This window comes from Numenius arquata, chromosome 8 (assembly GCF_964106895.1).
Source record: "Numenius arquata chromosome 8, bNumArq3.hap1.1, whole genome shotgun sequence".
Lineage (NCBI taxonomy): Eukaryota > Metazoa > Chordata > Aves > Charadriiformes > Scolopacidae > Numenius > Numenius arquata.
This window is the reverse complement of record NC_133583.1, coordinates 23,065,198-23,093,082: the sequence shown is the minus strand read 5'-3', so window position 1 is coordinate 23,093,082 and position 27,885 is coordinate 23,065,198. Positions and strand designations below refer to the sequence as shown.

Below are 27,885 nucleotides of genomic sequence, written 5' to 3'. Positions count from 1 at the left end.
TTTTCTGGGGCAAATCAGGGGGATCCAGCAGGTTTTGTCACCCAAAGGAACACCAGCAGGACTCCGACGCTCAACACCAGCTGGCCATGGCTAACAAACCTGCGCGTTTGACACCCATTTTTCACAGAATCTTCATGGTTGGAAGGGACCTTCGAGATCAACCATACACACACAAAAAAAACCCCCAAAACAAACCAACAAACAAAAAACCAACAAACAAACACAAAACAAAACACCCAGCCCAACAGTCTCGGGCACTAGAGCATGCCCTGAAGTGCCATGTCTACACGTTTCTTAAATACCTCCAGGGATGGCGACTCCACCACCTCCCTGGGCAGGCTGTTCCAGTGCCTGAGCACTCTCTCAGTAAAGTAATTCTTCCTAATATCTAACCTAAACCTCCCCTGCCACAACTTCAGACCATTTCCTCTGGTCCTGTCTTTATTCCCTTGGGAGAAGAGGCCAACACCCACCTCTCTGCAACCTCCTTTCAGGTAGTTGTAGAGGGCAATGACGTCTCCCCCAGCCTCCTCCAAACTACACATGCCCAGTTCCCTCATCCTCTCCTCATATGACTTGTTCTCCAGACCCCTCACCAGCTTGGTGGCTCTCCTCTGGACACGCTCCAGCAGCTCAGTGTCCTTCCTGTAGTGAGGGGCCCAGAACTGAACACAGCACTCGAGGTGAGGCCTCACCAGTGCCCAGTACAGAGGCACCATCACTGCCCTGCTCCTGCTGGCCATGCTATTCCTGATACAGGCCAGGATGCTGTTGGCCTTCTTGGCCACCTGGGCACACTGCTGGCTCATGTTCAGCCAGCTGTCCGCTAACACTCCCAGGTCCTTTTCTGCCGGGCAGCTTTCCAGCCACTCTTCCCCAAGCCTGTAGCGTTGCCTGGGGTTGTTGTGACCAAAATGCAGGACCTGGCACTTGGCCTTATTAAACCTCATCCCATTGGCCTTATTAAACCTCATCCCATTGGCCTTGGCCCATTGATCCAACCTGTCCAGGTCCTTCTGTAGAGCCTTCTGACCCTCAAGCAGATCAACACTCCCACCTAGTTTGGTGTCATCTGCGAACTTACTGAGGGTGCACTCAATCCCCTTATCCAGATCATCAACAAAGACATTAAACAATACTGGCCCCAAAACTTAGCCCTGAGGGACACCACTGGTGAATTAGGGGGTTCCAGCAGGTTTTTTCACCCAAAGGAACACCAGCGGGACCCAGACGCTCAACGCTGTCTGGCCATGGCTAACAAAGATGCACGTTTGACACCCAGTTTTGCAACCCATCTCTCTCCCATCCATGTATGCTATTGCTACTCCACCTCTCTGGACTCAGGGGAGAATCCCATAGCTTTTGAAATTCCTTCTTTTAACAGCTTCTGCAGCTCCCTGGTTCTTATGCTGCCTGGAAGGCTGCGTCATATTTGCTGGATCAGATCCATGGTGTTTAAGACCTTTCTTTGGCAACAAATAATCTGCTTTGACAGTTCATCTTTTCACCTCTGCGTCCATTAATATGCGTAAAGGAAATGTCAGGTCCTTTTTTTTTCCTTTTTCCCCAAAAAAAGGCAAAAATAGTATTTGCCTAAGTGCTTGTTGTGATAACAGGAATATTATTTTTTGCAAATGCAACGTATTCCCCAGCGTGTCTGCAGTGAGTAACTCATTATAGGGTGGGATCAGAAAAGTCTCCTAAAGAAATCCTGCAGGAAAAAAAAAAAGAAAAAAGCCTGGATGAGCAACATCTCTGTGATCAAACAGCTGTGTTTATACCTGTCAGGGGACAAAAGGTAAAAAGATTAAAAAAAAAAAAGAGCCACTGGAGGTCTGTATGTGATGTGCAATGGGCACCGAGTGACACTTGCCCATTGCTTGAAGGAACAGGAGATGCAGACCAGCAGGATTCACATACTTGGCTCAAAATGACAAAAAGAGGTCTGTTTCTCCGATTCCACTATTGATGTTAAGGATTACCGTTTGAGAGAACAATTTACTTCATGTATATTAATAATTAGCTCCTTCTCTGGCATGTGCAGCCACTTCAGGGGCCAAACTCCAAGCAGGTGAGGTGGTACCCAGAGGGCCGCACACTGCAGCCAAAGGCAGGGTTAAGCCTGATCCCATTTTGGACTCCAGCCTCAAAACCAGGGCTGGTGTGAGCACACACGTGCCTACAGGAGCACAGGACATCACTCGGAGCACAGCAACGGTGAGTTACCTCGTCCTTCAGAAACACAGGAAAAAAGATCAAGACATTTTCAAAACAGACATGAACAACCTCGAAGTTATCCTTTTTTGAATGGTCAGTAGAACTGATGATCATCTCCTCACACAGGGAGACTTCCTTGACTCTGAGACCCATAGCCTACAAGATGACCTCAGAAACAGGGCTGGATGGAGTTCCCCAGTTCAGGCTTAGAGCAGCTTTATCAACCCACTAGTATGGCTTTAATGTAAAGTATTCTTTCATCTGTACTTAGATTAAAAAGCCTGAGCAACCCCAAACCCAGAGAAGCCCTAGAGTCACAGACCTTGTTTTCAGGAACTCCTCAGGCCTCACTCACACACAGCCCTGCACCAAACTGGCATAAAAAACCTGCACCTTCTAAGTCACTGAACAGCCAGGAGACACCTAAATCATCCAAACAGCAACCCTTCCCTTACCTCAAAACTTCTACTGGTTTCCAGTCATCCACCTTTTTCCTCATCCAGCTCCTGTAACAGCCTGAGCCCATCAGTTGCTAACTAGATGAAGCTGCAGGTAATTAGCTCCCAGGTACATGTGTGTGTCTAAACTACTTCTGCCAGCTGGAGGTCACCATCTGCCTGGCTGGGATGGGCCCCACCTGGAGCACACCTCAGGGGGACCTGCGGATCTGAGCTTCCCTCTGAAAGGGTGCAAACCTTCTGTGGGTTTCTCAGACCCCTATCCTGACCTTGCCAGATCAGAATCGTCTAGGTTAGAAGGGACCTTTCAGATCGTCGAGTCCAACCATCAACCCAACACTGACAAAACAACCACTAAACCATAGAATGGTTTGGGTTGGAAGGGACCTTAAACACCATCCAGTGCCACTCCCTGCCCTGGGCAGGGACACCTTCCACCAGATCAGGTTGCTCAAAGCCCCATCCAACCTGGCCTTGAACCCCTCCAGGGATGGGGCAGCCACAGCTTCTCTGGGCAACCTGGGCCAGGGTCTCACCATCCTCACGGGAAAGAGTTTCTTCCTGAGATTTCATCTCAATCTCCCCTCTTTCAGTTTAAAACCGTTCCCCCTCGAACTATGTCCCTCAGCACCATGTCTGCCTGGCTTTTAAATACCTCCAGGGATGGTGACTCCACCACTGCCCTGGGCAGCCTCTTCCAAGGCTTGACAACCCTTTCAGTGAAGAAATTTTTTCCTGATACCCATCCTAAACCTCACCTGGTGCAGCTTGAGGCCGTTTCCTCACACTGCTGTTCACATCAGCATCACTGAGTTCAGCACCAGGTGTCCACATCACCAAGTTGATCGATCCCAAGGTGACCAATCCCAACGAGGCTCATGTCACCTTTATATCTCCAGAAGTGTTCAAAACCAGACTCTCTGGGGGCCCCGAGTGGTGTGGTCAGGCCGGGCAGGGATGGCGGCTCTCACCCTTCCTGAGCTCTGACCTGTCGCAGCTCCCTGCAGAGGTCACCCCTCGCAGGGAGAAGCTCTGCAGCAGGGTATTTATCGCTCCTTTTGCAGCCCCACAAGGAGGTCTGTACGCTGAGAAGCGGCTGTGGCTGATGATGATACGACACATGGTGGGAGTGAGCCGAGAGGAGCCCAGGAAGTGAACTGGCTTTGCAAATGTTATTTATTTATTTATTGTGGTTTTTTTTAACCACCCTTTTAGGAGGTAGGAGATTCTTAATCAGGGCGCGCTGGTATATTAACCTCGCGTTTTTGCTACTGAAAGGACTCTCCAGTCTGGCTTCTACAGGAGATGTTTTGACAACAAGACGGTGCAGCTATGATTAGCCTGATAAAAGGGAGCCAGAGCTGGAGTATTGACAGTGTGTGCATCATCCAGGATCTAGTTACAAAATGGGCTTTTAACCACATTCTCCCTTGTGAATTCACGTTATCAGAGGCCATCTTAAAAAATAAAAAAGAAAAAGAAAAGACAGACAACCTTTCTTTTCCATTGTATGTGGGTATGTTTCTTGTATTTCTTTATGAAAAATGAGACATTAATAATCTTGATCAGAACCACACACTGAGCAGCCAGGCGCTGTGCAAACGTCCTTACTTCCCTTCAGTAACCCCTGGCAGCGCAGAGAGCAGGAGCAGCAGCGAATCCCTTTAACTGGAGGCAACTACTGGATCCAGCTGGGGGCTCGTGAGGGAGTCCAGGAGGACTGCATCGAGACCAGCAGACTTTTCAAGCTTCTCTTTTTTTTTGGATCTAATTTATTTTGAGAATACATTTTTGGAGCTGATTAGCTCATGTACTAAATCATTGCACTGCCTAACCCCAAAAAGCAACCCTGACAAACAATTAACAATAGGAACACCACTGTGGCAACAAGTGATGGATGGCTCAAGGGTGTAGCTTGGGCCTGGTCTTTGTTCAGAAGAAAGTTGCTGCTGCTAAATAAAGACGTGGGTAGTAAAAGGTGAGAGCGAGCAGATTGTATGTGGGATAAAACTATTCGCTCTGCTTGTGGATACTTTTCCTCGTGGCAGCGAGCATCTCGGGAGAGAGGGACGAGCCCCACGGCTCGGGGTGGGCCACCAGTCAGAACCTGCCACAGGCCAGCTCTCCCTCTGGGACGAAACACTCTCTCAAGGTTTCTCCTCTTCTGCTGTGGGTGAAATACAATGTCTGCTTGGACACACACTCAAGAGTTGTCCCTAGGACTGTCTGTTGGTCTGTCTGCCAGCCCGTGGCCAGCAGGAGCCGCATCCCGCTCCAGCCAGGCTGCCTGGTGCCTGCTCCAAGGGCTGGAACACACACAGGGGTGCGTCCCCCAAAGCGGGGTGAGCCTGGCTCCGACTCTCTCTCTTGTGGAGTCACACGAGGGTGTTTGGGTCAGACCTGCCACTTTCCAATGACGCCAACAACCGTGCTTCAAGGAGGAGCAGGAACTGCCTCCTAAGTTCCTGTGGAAGGACGTAGCATTCTTCCCAGTGATGGATCCGGAGAGATGGATTTCCACCTGCAGACATCTCCTTCTGAACCACGAGCTCGGGGATTTCTTTTTAACCCTTTCAATAGCACAGTTTTTAGTTCATTTCTATTGCCCCGGGCTATTTCCTGATTCCTGCTATTCTGACGTGAATTTCTAATGGTTGTTGTAAGTTTTGTGTTAGTTTACCAATTTGCCTATAACATTGCTGTACTCTGTTAAGAGAAATAGAAGAATTTATCATAATGCCTTATGTCGATTTTATTATGCAGAGATTAGAAAGTAATAAATATAAAGATATAGTGTAAAAAAAGGAAGCTGGATATACACTCACTGTAAAACAGGCAATAGGCAAAGATTAGTTACTACAGACCACTGGAAAGACCACACGGTTGGAAGGACCATTTAAGGTCTAGAACATATTAAACGGTGATTAAAAATGTTTGAGAAACTTTGCCAAACAAGACAAACTACCCTTCTGTAATCTGCACAGGAATGTTATTTTATGTATGCCTCACATGCGCACACACACACGCTCACATATATTTAGATCACATTTTTTTTTAGGAACAAACAGAGTAAGAGAAAGTCATTGATTAGTCCGGTAAATTATTTATCTTCATTTTCTGAGGAGGCTTTGCCGTTTTCCGCTCTTACTGAACCTGAAGACAACAATTTACTCAGCTTTGACCTATCCCATAGCCTTGACCTACCCCATAGGCTGTGTCAAAGAGCCGACCTGCTGAGGTTGCATTAGACAAAACATCTCTAGCTTCAGCATCAGAAATACAAAAACAAGAAAAGGCAAAGCAGAAGCCTAAAGAGCTCCTGGGCCGCGTTTCATGTGCCAGGTCACCGTAGAAGGGAATATGGACAGAAACTCCAAAACATATTTAAAATGACCTGCCAGTGGTTTCAGTGTTCAGGGGTTCCCTTCAGGGGTAGATTTGTTCTCTGGAAAGCAGGTTTGGTTTCAAGATGGGATTCTGGAGACTGACTGTGCCCATTTCTGCTCAAGGACTATTGAACCAATGGAACTAATTGTACTAAGAGCAACCAAAAAAGCAACAAACCCCATCTCCACCGTGTGTCCCCAAGTCCTCTCCAGCGGTGGCTCCATTGCTCACCTGCAGAATTTTGGTGGTTCTCTTGAACTGCCCTCGCCCTGAGGAGCCCAAGTCATTGTACTGAGCTGTATGTGGAGCAAAAAATAAACCCCTTCATTCACAAGCCTGCCAGGGCAAAATGCATGCTTTGGTGACTGGCTGCAATGACAAGGCATGTTCTGACACCTGGAAACTTCTGCTTGATCAAGTGCGAAGGGGATGTTTTACTGAGCACGTCCATGTTTCCTTACAGAAGTGAGAAGACTCAATGCTATACTGCTGCTTCATGCAGGACCACCTCACCCTGCTGAAACTGCTGGCCAATATACCTCACAAGCTAGGTGAACATAGAATCATAGAGCCATAGAATCGTTATAGCTGGAAAGGACCTTTCAGATCATCGAGTCCAACCATCAACCCAACACTGACAAAACAACCACTAACCCATGTCCCTCAGCACCACGTCTGCCCGGCTTTTAAATACCTCCAGGGATGGTAACTCCACCACTTTCCTGGGCAGCCTGTTCCAATGGTTGATAACCCCTGCTGTGAAGAAATTTTTCTTAGTATCCTTCCTAAACCTCCCCTGGCGCAGCTTGAGGCCATTTCCTCTTGTCCCATCACTTGTTACATCTCAGTATGTATTTGCTGTAGGAGTATGTGTTGTCTGCAGGGTACTCCAGTTCTCCAAACCCCTCTGGTTGTCACACCCCTGGTCCCATCACTTCTCCCCACACGCAGCTGGCAGTGGTGCTTGGGCACAGCGCAGGTGCCTGTCCCAGCATGGTGCCTGGGGCTGGGATCACTGTCAGCATCAGCACAGTATGGTCCTCGCTGGTCTAAGGAGATGACAGACACGTGCAAATTGGAATAATGCCTTTTTGCCTATCTCTTAATGGCACTTTCCTTTTCTGGGAGGGTTTCCCTCCCACCCAAAGTCTTGAATTTACTTCCCATGAACGTTTGGTAGGATGAGGGGTAATGGCTTCAAAGTGGAAGAGAAGAGATTTAGACCAAACATCAGGAAGAAATTCTTTGCTGTGAGGGTGGTGAGACCCTGGCCCAGGTTGCCCAGAGAAGCTGTGGCTGCCCCATCCCTGGAGGGGTTCAAGGCCAGGTTGGACGAGGCTTTGAGCAACCTGATCTGGTGGGAGGTGTCCCTGCCCAGGGCAGGGGGGTGGGATCTTTAAGGTCCCTTCCAACTCTAACCATTCCATGACTCAATGAACATACTCTGCTTTACTTTCACACCCACAGCCTGTGTGCTCTGGCCCCGCTGGCTCATGTCTGGCGCTGGGTGCACTCCGGGGCTCAGCGCCTGCTTTATTCCCCTGGAGGCTCCAAAACCCTTGCGGCAGCTTCTCCCACCGCCCCCAAACGCCCCGCAGGTATCGTGGGCTGCCGGCCCTGCCCTCTCCTGCCCACTCTGCCCACTCCTGCCCACCCCTGCCCTCCCCTGGCCACTCTGCCCACTCCTGACCATTCCTGCCCTCCCCTGGCCACTCTGCCCACCCCTGCCCGCCGCTGTCCCCGCCGCTGTCCCCACCGCGCCCGCCAGGTGTCGCCTTGACAAAGAGCAGGGGGTGCCCGGCGGCGGCGGGGCCGGTCTCTGCCCCGGAGCCGGTCTCTGTCCGGGGTGGGGGCTCGGGAGCTGCCCCGCACCCCGACACCCCGCACTGCACCCCTTTCCCCCCACAGGGGACGGGGCCGGCCGACCGCTGCCTCCGGATGCCCGTGGGAAGGGCAGCCCGGCCCGCGGGGGATGTGAAAGCATCGGGAAACGCGGAGCGATGGCGAGGGAGAGGATGAGTAGGGGGGAGCCCCCTCCCTGCCCCGGACTGCCGGGGCCGGCTGCCACTCGCGCTCGGGCCCCCCCTTCGGGGGCGGTCGGGGGGCGGTGGGGCCATGCGGTGGCACCGGCGGGGCCGGGCCCGGGCCGCCGCTCCGCTCCCTGCCCGGCGAGAGGGGCTTCACACCGGCGTCCCGGGAGCGATCCGGAGGGCCTTTCGCTGTTTCTGGTTTTTTTTTTTGTTGTTGTTGTTTGCAGAAAAACACTGTCAGCAGAACAATTCCCGCACCACACCCCTGTTATCATTTAGGTAACCTCCCTGTTTGAAATATTTTAAGTGGATAATAAAGGAGTCACCGTATCCGCATGAATTCCCGCAACGAGGAGCCGGGATAGCCCTCTCGGCCGCCCTCCCCCACCCCGAGCCCCCCCGCGGCAGGAAGGCGGCTGGGCTCCGCGGAGCGCCCCCGGCAGCCGCCGCTTCCCCCGAGGGGGTCGCACCCGGCGCGGCCACCTCCCACGGACACCTTGATGGCAGCCCCCTGCCACGCAGGGCCCGGCGGGACACCCGGCTGCCACCGGCCAAGCGTCCCTGTCTCTGTCATTAGAATCAATTAAAAAAAACAAAAAACAAAAAACAAAAAAAAAAAAAACAAAAAAAAAAAAAACAAAAAAAACAAAAAAACAAGCGGAGCGGGCAGCGCAGGTACACAGGCGATTTGGGCGATACAAGGGTTTTTGGTGTCCCGCGGGGGGGCTGGGGGGCGGCCGCCCCTCCGTACCTGCCGGTACCACCGCGGCACAAAGCGGCGCTGCCGGGGATGCTGCGGGCTGCTCGGGGGCTGGCCCCGCCGCCCCGGTTCATCTCGGCTGGGCAACCGGGAGGGAGAGGAGCAGCGCGCTACAGGCGGGGAGGCAGAGCGAGGGGAGGAGCCTCGGGGCCGGGGCAAATGCATAAAACCGGCCCCAGGTGCTCGGCAGCCCCGGCGAACGGGCGGCTAGCGCGGAGTACAAACTTCAGCCCCCCCCCCCGGTGCGGAGCAGCGCGGGGTGCGGGCCGAGCGCGGCGGCCCCATGCCGCCCGGCGGGCCGGGGCCAGCCCCGGGGGCACCCCCCGGTGACACCCCCTGGAGTCCCTGCCGCTTTCCTCCGGGCCGTGCCCGCAGGAGGAGCCGCGTTCTCCGCCCCGGGAGGATCGCTGCGAGCCTCCCGGCGGGCAGGTGATCCGCCTGCCGTTCCTGGTTACCCTGCTTCCCACCGCCCCCGCCTTTCTTCCCCCCCGGCTGGACAACTCCCTCCTTTGGAGAACACGCCCAAGTAGCTGAAGAAGAGAGAAAGGGAGGGGGGGAAAAAAAAAAAGAGAGAGAAAAAAAAAAAAGAGGAAAAAAAAGGGGGGGGGGGGGGGGGAGAGATTAGTTAACATTGGACCTGGGGGGGGGGAGCGCCCGGAGCCGCCGGCGCTGGGTGAGGAGGATCCCGCAGCCCCGTACATTGCCAGCAATAAAGCGCGACGTGTGACAGGCATACAAATCCGGGCCAGAGAGGGACAGGCGAGCCCCGGGAGCGGGCCATGGTGAGTGGCGGTGGGGGCTGGCCCCGGTGCGGGGCGCGGCGGGGGGTGCCCCGCTCGGCCCCGCTGCCCTGAGCGCGGCGGCAGCGCCGGGAGCGGCCCCGCAGCGCGGCCGGCACCGATTCGCGTGTGGGGCTGAGACACGGCAAGCAAGGAATATGAACAGGAAAACAAGGCGCTGGATCTTCCACATCTTCCTGAGCCTGGGGATTGTGTATATCAAGATCGGGTAAGTAACTTTTTTTTTTTTTTCTTTTTTCCCCTTCTTTTATAACAATCGCGCTCTCTCTCGCTCTCAGCCTATAACCTGCCCAGACCTGTTACTATTTAACTCGGCAAGACTCAAAAAAAAAAAAAAAAAAAAAAAAAAAAAATTATGGTGGCGGTCACGATTATTTCTTAAAAGACAGGTAGAGCCCCCACGCCTTGGAGCGACCCCCGGGGGCGCAGCCTCCTACGGGGCCGGGCGGCGGGGACCCGGGGACCCCATCCCCGGGGCAGCCGTGCCTTCTCCGTCCCCGGCGCGGGGTGCCGCGGCCGCCCTCGCCCCCCGCCCGGCTCCCGCAGCTACCTGCCGCCTCCCGCAGCTCGGAGCGGGCCTCCGCCTCCCCGTAGGGAAACCCCCGGGCGGCTGCAGCCCGAGGAGACGCCGCACCGAGAGGGGAAAGGGGCAGCCGGCGGCTCTCCGGCCCCGCAGCATCCCCGGCCCGTCCAGGTGCGCTCGGCTACGGGGGGAGGCGGTGCAGCCCCGGGGGCAGAGAGCGTGGGTTAACCCCCTTCTCTCCCTCCTTCCCTCCTTCCCTCTAACTGTTCAAGAGGAGAGGGAAAACCCTCCCAGCCCGTTGCCGGTGCGTGGCCTGGGCACGCAATGCTGCTGCATGAGCTTTAATTCACGAATGAGGAAGTTTGGTCCCGTTTTGGCAGGAGCCCACGTGCTCCTTATCTCTGCTTTGGCTGTGGAGAGAGGGAAGCGACAGGGGGAAAAGGCGGGTGCTTTCCAGGGGCACCTGCCAAAGCTGGGTCCTGCAGCGCAGGAAGGTGGTGGGGTGCTGCGTCTGCCTGCAGGACGAGCCTGCCCCCAAGCCACCCCTGGTGTCTTGTCGTTGCAGGGGTTTTTCCTCTGTGGTGGCCCTGGGAGCCAGCATCATCTGTAACAAGATCCCGGGTCTCGCCCCCCGGCAGCGGGCGATTTGCCAGAGCAGGCCTGACGCTATTATCGTCATCGGGGAAGGGTCCCAGATGGGCATCAATGAGTGCCAGTTCCAGTTTCGCAACGGGCGCTGGAACTGCTCTGCCCTGGGAGAGAGGACTGTCTTCGGGAAGGAGCTGAAAGTGGGTACGTGTCCTCTCTGCTCGCTACTGACCGGCTCCCACCTGCATGTCACCAGAAGGGGGGCACACGGGGAGCGTCACGGGGCGCTGTGACACGAGGAGCTGTTGGCTTTGGGGATAGACCATCCAGCTCACACAGCTTGTGTGCCAGCCAGGGCAGGACCATCACCTTGAGTGTGGTCACCTGGACACTGTGACTGTCCTTCCCGGTGTGAGGGACATCTGTGCTTCCCCCTCGCAGGGTACCTGCCCTTGCTGTGGTTCAGAAAGCAATTCCACTGCAGAATTTCACTGTCCTGCTCTCGCAAACCCCCTCCGAAAGCTTTTCTGCTTGTGCGCGCAGGACAGCAGCCTTATTCAGGTATTTAAGGACGTGAAGAAGGTGTTTGAGGTGTTTGGTTCTGGCTAAAGGTAGTGGTCAGAGATCAAATGCTGAGTGGGGTTAGAATCGCATTTCTGGGGTGCAGGCACCTCACCAGTGATGTTTGCCTGATGTTTCTACCTGTCGGTATGAAGGTCCAGGGATCGGTCTCATTATAAGAGATTTCCACCACCTGAAATAGTTACTCTATAGCAACTCTGTCGAGTGCCCTCTCTCCCAGCAGAAAGAATGGGTGTTTGAGATGTCAGGGCATTCACAAAACCTGTTCCAATCCACAGGCAAAAGATCCCATTTCCAGTTTCCATTTTTTTCAGTTATTGAAACTGTACAAAATATATCGAAATTCTTAACTAAAACAAGCATTAATAATGACAAACACAAATACCTCAGGAAACAGAGCTGAGATCAAAATTCTCATACCCCTGTACTGCAGAACACGTAGCAGTGGAGCTTACTCAGTGTTTGTTTGTTCATAGCACTTAAAATACAAAGAGGGAGGAAAAGTCTTTTCCAAATACAGGTATATCCATTTTTAGAGCCATAATTGAAAGCTAATCACTCACAGAACGGCATTCTGCATCCAGGAGTTGAAGTTGGGATCTGTGGTTTCCAGACTTGAGTCTCTCTGCCTCCTCCCCACCTGAAATGTAGATGCAGAAAACCAGTCGAAGTACACTTAGTGCGATAGAAAATGTGGATATTTGAGGTGAACGGAAGAAGTGAGCGAGGACAGAAGGCAGCAGAGCCCTGGGCAGTCCTACAGCGGCTGACCCTGGCTTCTGGCTGGTTGGGAAACCCCCTGGCCTGGCCTGGCTCCAGGCGCCGTTTGGTTACATATGGACAAGGAGCAGGATACGGCCCCACTACCTCATTCCTTGCATTCTCACGGAATGCAGAGCTCCAGCATTGCCACTCTGCTCCGCAACTCCCGGGAACGCCTGGTGTTCACCGAACCTATATTTCATCACGTGTGTGCACACCAAAATGTGTATTTTCCAAAACTTTGAGATAGTTAAGGAAAGATCAGGAAGACAACAAGATGACTAAATTTGAAGGCCCTGTGTGAGTTACTGATCTTTCGACACCTTTGATAATCAAACACAGTGAGTCAAGTAGGGAATGTGAAAACCACCCTGCACGACATTGTGAAACATCTGAAAATGGACCATTTATTCAGGTTAGCTCATTGTTTCTGTTCCTTGAGCTGAGCTGTTCCTGTTGGTGATCCGTGCAAGTGTTTGCCACTTATGTCAGTGAAGAGTCCATTTGGATGGCTGACAGGTTTGGGCTCATTTAGCCTCAGAGTAACATTTCCTTAAACAGAAAATGTGAGAAGGATTTCTTCTTCTCCAGCAAATCATAAAACTGCGGAGTTATTGTGGTCTGTTGGATAAACACACACTCAGTTCCTCCCCCCCCCCCCCCCCAAAATTGAATTATTTAGCTAGCGGGTTATATTTAGGTCCTTTTAAAGAAAGTCAATATTGAAGGAAGTAGACTTTGATCCGTCTTTGAGGTGATAACTCTTAATATGTTCTATCTATCCATTACGAGGCTAAGATGGATAGGGCAGATTCATCATTGGTTTCAGAATACAGTCAAGTGTTGAATGGCATCCAAATTATAAAACTCATTTAGAGAATAACCAAACCCTTCAAACTTAAACAGGTTATACCTTTACATTTGAAAACAAACTTTGCTAAAAATCACACAGGTTTGAAATCTGCAGTGGTGAATTTTACTGGCACACGAGACGTGTGGTGTCTCAGGGATAAAAGTACTCAGGCCCTCAAACACCATGAAATATTCTAACATAACCCCTCCTGCACAGGGTGTCTCCTCGTTCTTCTGCTTCTTCCCTATCAGCACGTCTAGAAACCTTGAATATCTGGCACAGCTCATCTTTCTACAGCTATAAGGAAAACTCATCTCTTCCCTACATTTCTCTCTCTTTCTCTAAGATATTTGTGTCAGGATGGGTTCCAGGTGACAATACTTTGCTCTGGTTAAAAAAGGGTAAAACCTATGTGCCATAAAGCCATAAGCCAAATTTGGTAGCCACAAACAGGAGATCAGGCCTGTGTGCCTGACCCTAGACAGCAAGGTAAAAGAGACGTGTGACATGAAGGACCGTATAGCCTATAGGATGTATTTAAGGTTACTGTGCACAAGGACAACCCAGATTAGTGTTAGGGCAAAGATTCTGTACCCTTGTAGCTTTTTAACTAGCAGCAACAGCTCAAGATTCTCGGCCCTTTGACAGGTTGTGTGCTACAAAACACTATTCAAACAACAACTAATACATTGGTACCTTTTATAGCGTTCAAAGACTGATTCTATTTCTTGGCCAACTGCATCTGTAGAGTTACTACCTCAGAAGTACATGGGGCACCTTGGTCTTGCCACTGGCAATGAAGTCAGTGGCCCACGCAGGACCTCATTCTGCCCTCTCCATGAGGGAGCTTGGCTCTGCCTCAGGAGGGACACTGCTCCATGGTGCTGTGATTAGGACATAACCTCAGACTGACAGTGACGGGGCTCTCCTGGCCACCGCTCTGCTGGTCACCTGCAGCGAGCAGCCTCTAATAGTGATTTGGGACAATGTGCTTGAGTAACTCTGGTGCTAATAGGATGTGTGTGCGTTAGTCCGTACAAGTAAGTTCCCTTGGATACCACAGATTCTTGAGATGTATTTCCCGACCCATGATTTTGATGGCACACCAAGCAAAACCTCTTCAAAACCAGCTTTCCTTACTTTCACCTTTACTGGGTAATCTGTTTTATGAGTGTTATTCATAACTTAAATTCATGAAGTCATTAATTCATTACTTAAATTCTCCTGTTGATGCTTCAGGGTGATTCAGGAGGCCTAAACTCTCCTGGTGGCCCTGCGTTGGGTGGCTGAGGGACCCTGGTACACTCCTCTGCCGTGCTTCTTTGGTCCTATTTTTAAAATGGCAACGAGGATACCAGCCTTGGAGACACACTTTGACATCTGCAGGAGGAAAGCATCAAGCAAAACTTTCCTGTTCTAATCTGTACCATGTGTGTGTATCTGCTTTTTAACAAATTCACATATAATCTGTCTTCCAGTGCTAATTTAGTTGTAGAGCTTTAGTTAGCAACCATTTAAATTCATCCACGCTTCATGTTTGTGATCTCAGCCTTGAGTTCCCAGCTCGTTACAGGGTGCTTCCAACCAGTGCACTGCAAATACTCTCCACTTCTTGCGTCATTTTATCTAGTTTGTCCTTCAAAAGAGAGGTTCTTCCCTACTGACACGCTGTGGATATCTTATCGTGACAGCCAGTGACAATAGTGCCAATTACATGAAGAGAAACAAGAGAGTAAAAGTGACATCAGTTTACTCCAGCTGAGGACTCGGTCCAATTACAGCAGGAAATGATAAAATCACAATCAAGATCAACACAAGGATTTTTTTTCTAGACAATTCTGTAGACACCTTATTAATAATGTAAAGTCACAAAGAGAATTTTTAAAATAACCATGGAGATGACGCAACACTGCAATTGTGGACACTTTTAAAAACAAACATATTTCTTACGGTAGTCAGCAGTTCCGTTCCTGAAGATGGCCACAATGAAAACCAAGGTTTTAAAGCAGGATAGGCCAAAAAAATCCTGCCCACCTCTCTTCAGGTGAAATGCGGTTAAAGCCTAAACATCTGAGCAACCAGAGATGCCTTTGATAGAATCTGAAAATCAGATTTGAGCTCTGATGGGCCACGGCAGGAGCAGGTGCTACGGAGGAGGCTTTCCATCAGGTGCCCGAGTAGCCTGTTTTGCAGCGTGCTACCTTGTGAACAGGTAGCCAACAGAAATGTTGGCTCTTTGGGATAATCACAAGCCAAGGAGTAACTATCTCAAATAATTGCTGTAGGATATGTATGCATTTAATGGTATCTAGAGGACAGCACCGTATCAGCATCATAGGACAAAAATACAAAATCATGTCTTTTTGTCTTAACCGAGCAGCACTGCCACTATCAAATGAGACTTCCCCAGTAAAAATAATACAAACTGTTTGAATGAATCTCCACAAAGTGGCACAGCAAAGTGGAAACTCGTCTCAGCGCAGATCTATGAAGAGAAAGGCGCTACAGCCGTGCGGAAGCTGTCAAGGACCCAGCACGGGAGAGGATGGAGGGAATCAGCCGGGGGCTATGAAGACATGGCGTACTCCCCAAAGAGCATTACAACAAAACCGGTTTCAACCAAGTTTTCATCCTGGTCTTACTAAAATCCACCAGTTCCTTGGTTCCTTGGTACTTTCAGTATAATCACCTTGATACCTTCATCCATCTGACGTTCAGGAAAGCTGCAATCAAACCAAGAATCTATATGGAGTAACTGGTCTTAAAACTTGTGAGCGCAGCTGTATCTACGTACATTGTGCACGATGCCTTGGGCTCCGGGATCATTACAGATGTACCCAGATGTGCACATTAAAACAGGAGAGGCTGTTTTATATTTCCTTTATACCATACACTGTTAGCTCTGCACTGCTCACTGAACTGAAATGAGCAGTGATTTATTTTCCATATATTAAAAAAAACTTTTCTTCTATGGCTTCTATGGTAAAGGAGGAGGGGACATTCCCACTCTTAGTTATTGAAACAAATGACAACTATCTTAGAAGCCAAACTCTAACCATCTTTTTCAGTAGGGAGTATACAAAAGAGAGTTCCCTTGAATGAGTTCTGCCTCGTTCTCCTATCTGGTCTGGTAGAGTTAAAAGAAAAATAATAGAGTAAAACTTCATTTCATCACTGTGTTAAACACTTTTGAAAACATGCTGGTACAGGCGTGTTCAAGGAAGGAGCAATCATTTACTAGAGCTTTTTGATTTTAAATACTGGCATAGTATCTTGTGTCAGGTTTTAAAGTGTGATTCTGAATTAAGAAATAACAGACCAAGTAAAGAAGCACAGGCAGATTTTATATTGCACGGAAGGTTACCTGCACAAGGCTGTGGGAAACCAGGTTCTAAGTGCTGCTGCGCTCTTCAGTGTGGTCAATATTTAGAAGAATGATTGATAAATACTCTGTTTTCAGGACCAGTGGTGTTACGAATCTCCTGAGATATAAAGAAAAGAAATATTGTTATAATTAACAGGAGTCTCGCTATCTATTCAAGCAGGGTCAGGATTTGCATTTCTGTGCTAAGTTTCCAGCCCTCACAACCAGTTTTTAATGTCAGTATCTTGCACAAGAACAGTTATTTGCAGGCAAAAGAGGGGCCTGGGTGAAATATGGGCTGAACATTCAAACCCCAGCAAGCTGCTCTACACCAAAAAGTCAAACTTCTCAACAGGGACTGTCACTGTAAGATAAAACATTGCCCCAAGGTCATTGCAGTTGGAATTCCCATCAGAAGGTTTTCATACCTGCCTTCAGATGTGTCTTGTGAGTACATGTTTCAGAGAAACAAAAAGATTTACATTTCATTAGAACGGCAGAAGAGCGATCTCTGAGCGCAGGGTCAGCACAGGGGGTTTTCTCAAGGAAAGCACTGGGGTGGAGGGATCTGAGCCCTCTGAAAAGGGCAAACTCTTGGTTGGACTCCAAAATAGTGGCTGTGGTTTTTTTAATGTCTGGAGCAGTAACTTTGTAAGTTTAAAGAAGGTTATTTTCAAAAATAGTCACTGTACCTGGAGTGTTTCCTCTCCAAGAACTGATGAAACAAACTTTAGCTTGTGAAAATGGGCAGTCGCTAAACCTCTCAAAGCCTCAAATGCCTCCTAGAGCAACTCTATGTATTTTGTTTATTGGTACTAATCTTTGCAAAGAACATGGTGCTGATTTATAGGGAACTGTCATTTCAAGTCAGTACAATATTTTAAGGCCCCAAACCCCTCAAAACTTCGAACCTTCTGTAAAGAAGGGGGAAGAAAAATAGGAGGGGGATACTTAAATGATATTTTTTAAGCTACCATTTTTATTAATCACACACACTAGGTTAAAGAAAGATAAAAAACCTGCAAGACCATCCATAGTCTACCAAGAAAGGAGGAGGCACACCCCAAAGTAGGCAGACGATGAGTTCTGCTCTTCGTTTTTCCCAGCTGTGAGTTCTGACCTCTATAGAGAGGTGGGAAGCAATGTTCGCTGTGGCACATAATTGGCAAGGTACGTTGCATTCTCCATCTTTCTATTTTCACAATCATATTTCAGCTCATGTCACTGCAGATAACTCCCTCTCTGACCCTTTGGCTTTAAATAGCAGAAAATACAACCCATGTTTTCCAGCGAGATAAATAGAAATTTGTCTTTTTTATTTCACAGCTTAGTCAATTTATGAGGGGGGGCTGATAGGGCTGGACAGGCTATTTAGAAACATACTCAGATCCAGAGAGGGGAACTGCTGAGCACCTACCGACTGCCTGCACGTAAATCCACGCCGTATCTCGCAGGCTTAGGTCTTGCTTCCTGTGCAACATTGAGTTCCTGTGCTTCTTTTTACAACTAAGTTGTCAAGTCCAATACGCGTGAGCGAAGCTTTTTACAAACTGTTCAGATGTTAAGATTAAACTTAAAAGGCATTGTTAGCTAAATTAACACCAGGATTCAAACCGCTCGTTGCAGCTGGTGCACAGACAGGCCACTTGCTGATCACCCAAAGCCCAGTCCCACAAACATTTATACACCAGAGCATGGAGTGTTTGCAGGACTGATGCTCCAAGGTACACATGAGTTGTATGTAAGTATGCTCAGTGTTACGAGAGCCACCTGTGCTGGCAATATTCATGTTTTCACTTACCTGTGATAATCTTAGTGCTTCCCCTTATATCATCGGACACCCCATGGTGGTGGTTGACTGTGCAGAGCTCAGAGACAAAGTTAAAGACAGCTTGGTGTTGTCACGCACTGCCTAGGGAAAGGTCTAAAGACAAGACTCCAGTGCTTTGGAGGATGATTTGCATCAAAAGAGTGGAGCTGCAATATGGGAATATTGGATATTGGAAGCCATGGACGCCGAGCTCTCTGCCATCAAAACAAATGGAGCTGCAACATGCTGCATACCTTATTTAAGTCCAGAAAAAAATAGGAAGAACAAGGAGGTATTTACATCTGACACATGAGGGGAGGAAAGCCTCTGTGTAAATGCAGCACCTGCAGCACATGTTTAGAGTGAGGACAGCCCCAGGTGTGGATGGGGGGAGCAGAACCAGGCAGACATCGATGCCCACACCCCACTTCCAGGCCAAGTGCTGATGGTGACACTGCTGGGGCGAGGCACAGGAGGGGTGTCTCCCCTCCCCTCCACCCCCAGAGCATCTGCACTGAGCTTGAGCATCTCTTCTGGTATGACAGCAGTTGTCCTCGGAAATGTTGCCATGGTGAGAAAGCCCTGTCAGATGTAAATGACCAGAGCAACCCCTGAAAGACTGCCAAATCCTCCTCTGAAGTTTCTGATGCTTGGACATCATCTAATCCTGGAAATCATCTAATCTTGGAGATCATCTAATCTTGGAGATTATCTAATCTTGGAGATCCCCTAATCTGGGACATCACCTAATCTTGGAGACCACCTAATCCTGGAGATCCCCTAGTCTTGGAGGTCACCTAATCTTGGAGATCATCCAATGCTTGGAGACCAGCTCTGGTGTATGTTTGTCCTTTGCTTACTCAAGACAATATGAAGAACATGTCATTTGGGAGCTGAAAGGAGGGCCTATGATTCTTGTACACATAGAGGTAACTCTGCCCCTTTCTCCGTGACTCCTGTAGGTCTCAGGCAGCCATCATTCTCTCTTTTGCCAGTTTGCTCATCACAAGTGGTTTTATGTGCACTTTTGCAAGTCACTGGTGGGAAAAGCCTCCACAAAGACCTCTTAAATTGACCCAGCATCTGGGATCATGGTTTGCACCACTTCTCCCATAAAGATCAATCGCTTAGTTCATTTTTAAATTAAGGGGTTTTTTTTCAAACATTTAAAAAAAATCATAGATTTCAGTCCAGTTGCAGTTTAAGGATGGATTCAGTGGGAATTGACTGCAAGAAGATTTAATTCCTGGGTGTCCAACCAACATGTCTAGCAAATGGATCAGAAAATTGTTTGAGAAGCTCATGCCAAGGAGTACATTTTATTTAAACTCTCTCCAAAAGGTCTTTTCTGATCCCACTGCTGAAAACATGCTAGTTCACTCTTCCAGCTACTGCCTGATCTTTCTAGCCATCTAGAGAAGGCAATGACTGCAGATTAGGGTTTTCTGCACTCTTTCAGTTATACAGAAGAGTGAAACCCTTGATGTTACCATCAGTCTACTGACTATTTTTGCTAGGAAAGAAGTGTTTTGCTTATTCTGGTCATAAGCCAAAGTGGGCTCTGTGTCTCATGTGGTGTGATGCATTGCTGCCGGTTCTACTCTTTCTTTACCCTATATTTTGTACCACATCTCCTGCTTTGCTGACGTTGTCCTCCTGAACCACAAGTGCTGTTCCCACCTATGAAGTATTTTGTGATGCTACAGTCACCATCAGCTTAAAGTAAATACGAGAGTCTCAGTATTGTGTTGATATTGAAGCCTGACATTTTTCTAATGCTAAGATACTGAATTTTTTACTGCTGAATTTTCAGAGGAAAAGTAAGGCACAGGTCTAAGGTGGCTGCCAGATGCACACAAAAAGTGTAGGCTGAAAAGTAAACATGAAAGAAAATAAAGGAGGATCATATCAGGTCATTTCCCAAATTGTTCATCTTTGGGAATCCCAAAATGATGAGGTTGCACCTTTCAACCTACCTGTATTTTGAGGCTAGCCTGAATATGGAGCAGTACCTCCTCAATCAGATGCTCCAGAGCATCAGCAGAAGCTCAGAGGAAACAACGGTTGCCTGCAAGGAGCAGCTGCCTGGGTGAACCTTCTTAAAGCAGTTTTTCCTCTGAGATCCTCCAGGCACTGCGACTGCCTGCTGAAACCAGTAGAGGAGTAGTTTTCATTATTTAAAAGTGGCAGGGAAACACATATACTCCTATTATCCCATTTGGCTACAACCTCCGCTATTGCACTGTTTTGGTACCTAAAGCACTGTCCCAGAAGAGGCCCAAACTGAACTAAGCTTCCCCCTGCCCTGTGTGCTGACGTGTCTACCAACCAGACAAGGGCAATGAAGCTTAAAAAAGTGAATCATTTATGGAAAAGAGGGGTAGTTTGATGCAGACGTGACAAGTCTCTGCCACTTTATCAATACTGCACAAGTGCCCAGGTACTTCCAACCCAGATCGATTTCTCCAGACACCAGCTCTGTTTACCTTGTAGTCTCCTAACTTTTACTTTTAAAAAGTTGCTAAACTTTTCCCACAAAGAAGACAAACTTATAAAATAACTTAATTTGTGTAATATATTTTATGATCAAGCATGACATTGGATTCTGGTTCTGCCTGTACTAGTTTTATACTCTCTGCATTATCTCCTACCTTCTAGTTTTAAAAACCTGGTAAACTTTTCTCCCAAACAAGGAAAACTTATAAAATAACTTAGTTTGTGTAATATATTTAATGATCAACCTTGATGTTGGGTTCTGGTTCTGCCTATGCTAGCTTTATACTCTCTGCATTGCATTTTTTTCCCCTCTAAGAAGCAAAAGAGCTGCTCAGTCTTTACAACGTTGAGGATGTCAGATTAAAATGATCTCCCAGTGGTTTTTTTTTATTCTAGATCTTGAAAACAACTTGTGCTAGATCAGAAACCATCCAACCAAAGGAAAAACAGAACCAGATGCAAATTTCAACTCCAAATATTGTTTTGGTGATGTCCCATTTGCTGCTTCATGAAACACAAAACTGGTGTAAGGCATTGCTGAGGGGAGAAATGGGGACTTCTTATTGTGCCTTCCCCCATTCATCAGGGCATTGTTCATAGTGCTGTAATTTAAATAGCGAGGATATTGTTGAGCATAAACTGGAGGAGAAACTAGAAAGGTGTCCCAGCTGGTCCTCATGGATTCACTCTGGAGAGGACCCCACTTCACCCACCTCCTCTGGTCTCCCCACGAGGCTGCACAGAGGCTCTGGGAGCGTAACTCCAGATACACCTACAGCCTGGGATTTCCATCCAACGTTCAGATTTTCATAACAATCCACTAGTTGTAGAAAGCCTCATCTACACAGTCCACAGTCATAATAACTCAAAGTTTTATAATTTTTCTTTTTTTGAAATCTACAGCTCCCTGAAAGGAGGGTGTAGCCGGGGGGGTCAGTCTCTTCTCCCAGGGAACAGTCAATGGGACAAGAGGAAGCTGCCTCAAGTTGTACCAGGGGAGGTTCAGATTGGATATTAGGAACAATTTCTTCACAGAAGGGGTTATCAAACATTGGAACAGGCTGCCCAGGGCCATGGTGGAGATGCCATCCCTGGAGGTATTGAAAAGCCAGGCAGACGTGGTGCTGAGGGACATGGATTAGTGGTGGGTTTGTCAGTGTTGGGTTGGTGGTTAGACTCGATGATCTGAAAGGTCCCTTCCAACCTAGACAATTCTGTGATTCTATGACTACAGGTTCCTCAATAAGCACCGCGCATAGCAGTATCAATGGGAATATCATCTGTGCTAATAGAAGGGCACAAAGTTGCTTTTAAACAGATTTTGATTGTCATCTTGTTTTCTATTTCACTTGCCATAAGGAAGTGAACATTTTTTCCTTAAAAGAACCATTTAGTGACAGGTACAGAAATTTAGATCATATACGTGAAAGGGATGTAGCCAAAAATGAAGTGCTTGTAAGATTTCTTCCCCAAGTGATTTTTTTTTTTTGAGAAATCCAATAAACAGCAGAAATGTGCTTGTTTCATGTATAATAAACTATTGCCAGCAGTTGAGTTCTGCCAGAACATAATGGTTGGGTGTTTGGAGAAGGGAAGCGGATCTTCCCATCTGTCCTCTCCTAATTAAGAGCCTGATTCCGATCCCATTGATGCAAGGGCACATTATGTCGTTGGAGAAAGAAGAGTAGGGGGATGTCCTTGGTTTGGGTGATCCAAGGATTTTTAAAGGGCTGTTTGAGATCCATGGGCAACCTCTGCAAACCTCCTCGTGTTTTGAAGGGCCCTGTCTCCACAGAACTGGTTCCAAAAGCCTTGCAGATCCCATAGGATCCACGTGTGGGAAGTCCACACACCAGAATGCAAGAAAGCTCCAAGGAGATACATTAAATCATAGATTTAAAATGACAGCCTCCCCCTGTCCCCGCCAAACAGAAGCCTGTCATTATAGCCATATTGCACAAAATAATATTGGCTTAGCTACTTCCTCACAGCCCTCTGGTGGGGTTCTTCGTTGCCTTGCTTTTGTCATGGTACCTACAACAGGCCAGGAATTTTTCTTTTCCATTCTGTGAGAAATTTTGAAATTAAACCCAAATCTTATTTCATTGAGTTTGCACGAATGTCCATGTTGAAAACTTTGTGACACCTACAATCTGAAAAAAAAATGCTCCAGTTCAGCTAAAATATTTTTTAGAAAAGGATTTCTAACAGAGGTTGTTTTCCTGTAAGAAATACCTTTTCATGTAGAATTACGTTTCTAAATAAGATCCCATTTCTAAGCTGATATATTAAATGTTGAATTTGGATTTTTAGAATTTTACCCCCAATTGCACCCCTAATTTCTTTTTTTTGTCTTTCTTTTTGAGCGTTTGCCACCCCACCCTTTTGCCATAAAAAAGTTTAGTTTGACCACTTGTAATACTATCAGGAAATATGTATCTATGAAGTTGCCTAAATAATACTGTATCTCTTACTGTATCTCATGGAGAGCCATCATTTTAGAGAGTGAACATCCACAGAAATCAATAGTTAGAAGAGAAGAGACCTGCTTATGCCTGCAGATTTGCAGCACTTCTAATAATAGCCTTCTGATGTTTGTGCTGCAGGAACTTGCCCATCTTTTCCTAACTCCCATCTCTTTCTAACTGATGTGACGGTGTTGTATGGTGTATTTACGGCGCTGTTTTCATTGCAGGTAGCAGAGAAGCAGCGTTCACGTATGCCATCATTGCTGCTGGAGTGGCACACGCCATCACGGCTGCCTGTACGCAGGGCAACCTGAGCGACTGTGGTTGTGACAAAGAAAAACAAGGACAGTACCACAAAGAGGAAGGGTGGAAATGGGGAGGCTGCTCCGCTGACATCAGATATGGAATAGGATTTGCCAAGGTGTTTGTGGATGCCCGGGAGATTAAGCAAAACGCAAGGACGCTCATGAACCTGCACAACAACGAGGCCGGGAGGAAGGTAAGCACCTCTGGTGTCCCCCAGATGTGGCCACCTCTGGCCCAGGACCGGAGACAGGGTTAGATCTCATACAGGGCATGGGAACCACACCACACTTTTGCTCTAACGTCATTTTACAGTAGATAAGTAGGCACCTTTGCAAGCTATCCAAGCTTGTTGGACCATCTGTCTGTCAAATATTTGTCTAAATGTTACTCTTTACAGTGGTATAAAGAAAAAAAGAAAACAAACATTTTATCTGGAAAGTCAAAGGGTACTTACGATAAAATGCTTGCCTGCTACTGTGTGGGTGAATGGGACTCTCGTCAGGTTCAGACATGAACTTCTCACTCATTTGAAAAGGGATCGTTTTCAACCCAACTGTTCAAACCTTGCTCTTTGTGTGAGGACTACCTCCATGGGGAGAAAAACGCCTCAGCAGCAAGACCACAGGCTGACTCACTGCCACACCACCACGGGGGTTTGCTTTATCGTTCTGCACAGCAATGTTCCCCCCTCCACGTTGTTTAGGTCCGTGTAGCCGAAAGCGATGACCACAGAACCAGGGAGGGCAGGAATTCATCCCGCACATGTCCTGGGAATCCCGGGCACTGGCCACCCCGGATTTGCTGCGGTGCGGTGTGCGGGCACCGTCCAACCTGGCTTTCCCTGCGGGAGTCACCCTTCTGCCCATCCCACCTTACGGAACGAGTGTCAACCCTCTTGCTTTCTCCCCTCTCTCTTTTACCATCTCCGCCGGCTGCACTCCCCCGCCTTAGCACTGATTTCAGCGTTACCTTTGTGTGACTTAGAAGCAAATGGGAGAAGGAAGTTAGGAACAGCAGTTAATTTGTGGATGCTATTTTTGTTGGGGTAATTACCTGTAGGCTCTGAGACATCTCCACTTATGCTGGAGCCAAGCAGATTGTGTTGAAGAAAAGCCATTTCCAGCCCAAACAAAAGCCTAACCTTTCTTTTTATTTAATGCTACTGTGGTAGTTTTATAGGTGAGATTATGGTTTTTACTCTGTCCAGTATCCCCAGAGCCTGTGTCTGGCTCTCTGGTGCAAACTGGGTAGTTTAAAAAAATAGCAAAATTAACACTGAATTCTGAGAGTAACTCAAGGACTAACCATTAATATTTGCTAATCAATTGATTCGGCATCTTTATGACTTGGCTTCTGGTAGCACAAAGGGACATACCGAAAAGCCTGGTAAAACACCAAGGTCCACAGCCTGCTCTGCCAGACAAGCACAAACCCACTGCAATAAAAAATAGCAGAGGAGTTTCACCTTTGTGGGAAAGCTACTTCCCTGAAAGATCTGCTTTTATTTGATAGGTGCTGGCAGTAAAATTCCCAGGAACTGGCACACCAGCCCGCAGAGGACTGAAACATAGATGGAACTAGCTACTGTCTTAGAAAATTGTTTCAATTACCAAGCTCAAAGATACAGACAAAAAAAAAAAAAAAAAGCTGCATTTGTTGGATCTGTTATCCCCCAGGTACAGACCTAGGGTAGTGGGAGGAGGGATGCCAGCCCTGGAGCTGGCTTTTGGGAAGGCCAAGCGTTCAGCAGCCTCCCCTTGAGGACATGATCTCCTTGTGTTTCTCACCTACATGTGCACCATTTGCCGTCCTAAAAGATTGTGCCTGGAAGATGCAGCTCTGCGCATTGTTATCTCAGAGAACAGTGGTGTGTGCTATCTCTGGCGATCAGCCATTTCTCCAGCAGGCTCAGGAACTGCTCTGATCCAGAGATATTTCTACGCTTCTTCCTGCATCCCTCACAGGGCAAAATTACTGATCTTTGTTCGAACAAATCTCTGTTTGAAATCTTCAGGAGAAAGAAAGAGTAACACGACTGAGAGGAGGCATGTTACTCTGCTGTCCTGTAGAGTGAATAAATGAAGTTTTTGCTAGAGAGATTCCTTTCAGGCTTTGCTCTTATGTGAAAGATCACAGTATTTAAAGACAATTGGCAGAGGGAGGCCATTACGGGTATTTGGCAAGCAAGCTCTCTCACAACCTAACCCTTTCACAACAAAGACCGTCTTGTTTTGAGGTGGTATTCTCCCTTTTGGAGCAATATGGATCTTATCAGCCTCCACACAATCTATTCTTGGTGGCTTTCCTCTGGGCTACAAATTCTTGTCTAGTTTTACTCTCCCATGGCGAGCTTTTTGATGATATTTATACACCTAGGAGACAGACTGGCACCTACCGGGCTTCCAAAAATAAACTAGGTGTTCAATTCTGATTGATTTGTTATCTTCACCTGTAGGCACCGCTACGCTGGTCAGAAGACAGTCCCCTCTACTTCTTTGGTCTTGCAATGCAAAACTGCGCTGTGTGATGAGCCCACTCCCCCAGGAGCTCATTAATGACCTGTGAAACTGTCCTTCTTTAGGATGACACCAGCTCCAGGTGATTCAGGATGCACTTTAGCAAATCATACATGTATTATTATCTAGTTGTCTTCTTAGGAATCACTGGTAACTTCACCTGCTGGGCTTACCAGGGAAACCGAGCCTAGGTAGGACTGCATGGTATAAACCAACAGAGAACCACCAGGAAAAGCCTGATCCAGACTTTTGGGGGATCTCAGTTCAAGACTTTCCACCTTCTCATAGTGTTGTTTTACCTAGGCAGAGGTCTGTCTGCTTCCTGCGGTGCCAACAACAGTCTCCCTGAACCTACTGAATACCTGACTCCATCAGAGCAATAGTACAATTATCTGTCAGCTCTTTCTAGAAGAAAATGAAAATTGACTGTGTCAAATGTGGAGGACTTTAGAGGTCATAAAATCATAGAATTCTCTGGGTTGGAAGGGCTTGGATGAATGGAAGGATCATCCAGTCCCACCCCCTGCCCTGTCCAACCTGGCCTTGAACCCCTCCAGGGATGGGGCAGCCACAGCTTCTCTGGGCAACCTGGGCCAGGCTCTCACCACCCTCACAGCAAAGAATTTCTTCCTGAGATCTCATCTAAATCTCCCCTCTTTCAGTTTAAAACCGTTCCCCCTCCTTCTATGGCTCCCCTCCCTGATCAAGAGTCCCTCCCCAGCTTTCCTGGAGCTCCTTAAGGGACTGGAAGGGGCTGTAAGGTCTCCCTGGAGCCTTCTCTTCTCCAAGCTGAACTCCCCCAACTCTCTCAGCCTGTCAAAAGAACACCGATGGTCCTTTTCCTCAAGAGCCTGGCTAGTGCAATGCTTGAAAAATACTCGTGTGCACACCCAGGATGGGGTGAGGAGCACTCCCACCAGAGATCAGCGTGTGTGAAATGGCTTCATTTCCAGCTGCAAACTGGAATGCCACTGGTGCCAGTAGCATGAGCACCCACGATGCCTCCGCTGCTGGGGTGGAGTGAGTAACAGTTGTCCTTACTGTTAAAGGACAGGGGTCTAACTCTCTGTTTCTCTCTCTCTGTCTTGGTGACAAACCACCAGGGCTCAGTTTGGTAGCACTTGGGCACAACTTCAAATTTCCCAGGCTACTTGGGAGGGACGGGGCAGAGTTCAAAACAGGGGTCGCAAACACCCGACAAAACTGGCCCCAAGCAGCTCGAGAAGCCTCACATCATCTGTCGAACCTGCTGGAGAGTGGCTATTTCTGACCTCCAGAAACCAGAGTTTAGGTTGTCTTTCCTCTTTGAATTAGTATTTCCTGAAATGCTGATTCACTGCAGGAAGAAGCCAGCAGGACAGGGAGAACAGGAGGAGAATTCATAACAGCTGGGTCAGAAAAGAGAGATAAAGCTTGAATTAATTTAAAGGCATAATCCCGATTTGCCCTGCAAACTTCCATGAGAAGGGTTATAATTGCAAGACTGAATTGTCTGTTAGCAAATTTGTCTTCTCAAGTACAAATTAAATTACTGTAAGTAACACAATAACGTATGTCTGAGAGATATTTACGCTCCAGGAAATAAAAACGTTATTCTCCAAGTTATCCTGCTAAAAAATAGCAAAGTAGGTACTGAAAGGTTCTATGTATTTTGGCTGTAAACTCTTCATTCTGACAGCACAGCAAGGTACATGACCAGATTGCTCTCTCCCTCTTTTTCCCTGTGACATTGAAATTCCACGAATGGCATCTTGCATCAGCGTTACATCATATTAAGTATAATGCAATATTATGAGTCATTGTTATAAATCATGGGCACAGGCTGCATTAGAAGGCTTTTGCAATTCAAGAGCACATCAAGGTGGATTTCTCTTCGGCGTTTCTCTCCGAAGGCATGCCTGGGTGCACTAGCTTTGCAGTGTCTCTTCATCCCCCAAATGAGTAGCGTTCCGGTTTCCCTTCCAG

At 48.0% G+C, this 27,885-nt stretch overlaps 1 protein-coding gene across 1 annotated transcript in view; it reads left to right on the top strand.

Moving 5' to 3' along the window:
- The first annotated feature begins 9,789 nt into the window (after window positions 1-9,789).
- Window positions 9,790-27,885, top strand: part of WNT7A (Wnt family member 7A) — a 36,462-nt gene continuing 18,366 nt past the window's right edge. Inside the window, exons 1-3 of the mRNA XM_074151545.1 lie at window positions 9,790-9,860; window positions 10,741-10,967; window positions 23,326-23,597. Coding sequence (XP_074007646.1) covers window positions 9,790-9,860; window positions 10,741-10,967; window positions 23,326-23,597 — 570 coding nt within the window. The remainder of the gene's footprint in view (window positions 9,861-10,740; window positions 10,968-23,325; window positions 23,598-27,885) is intronic.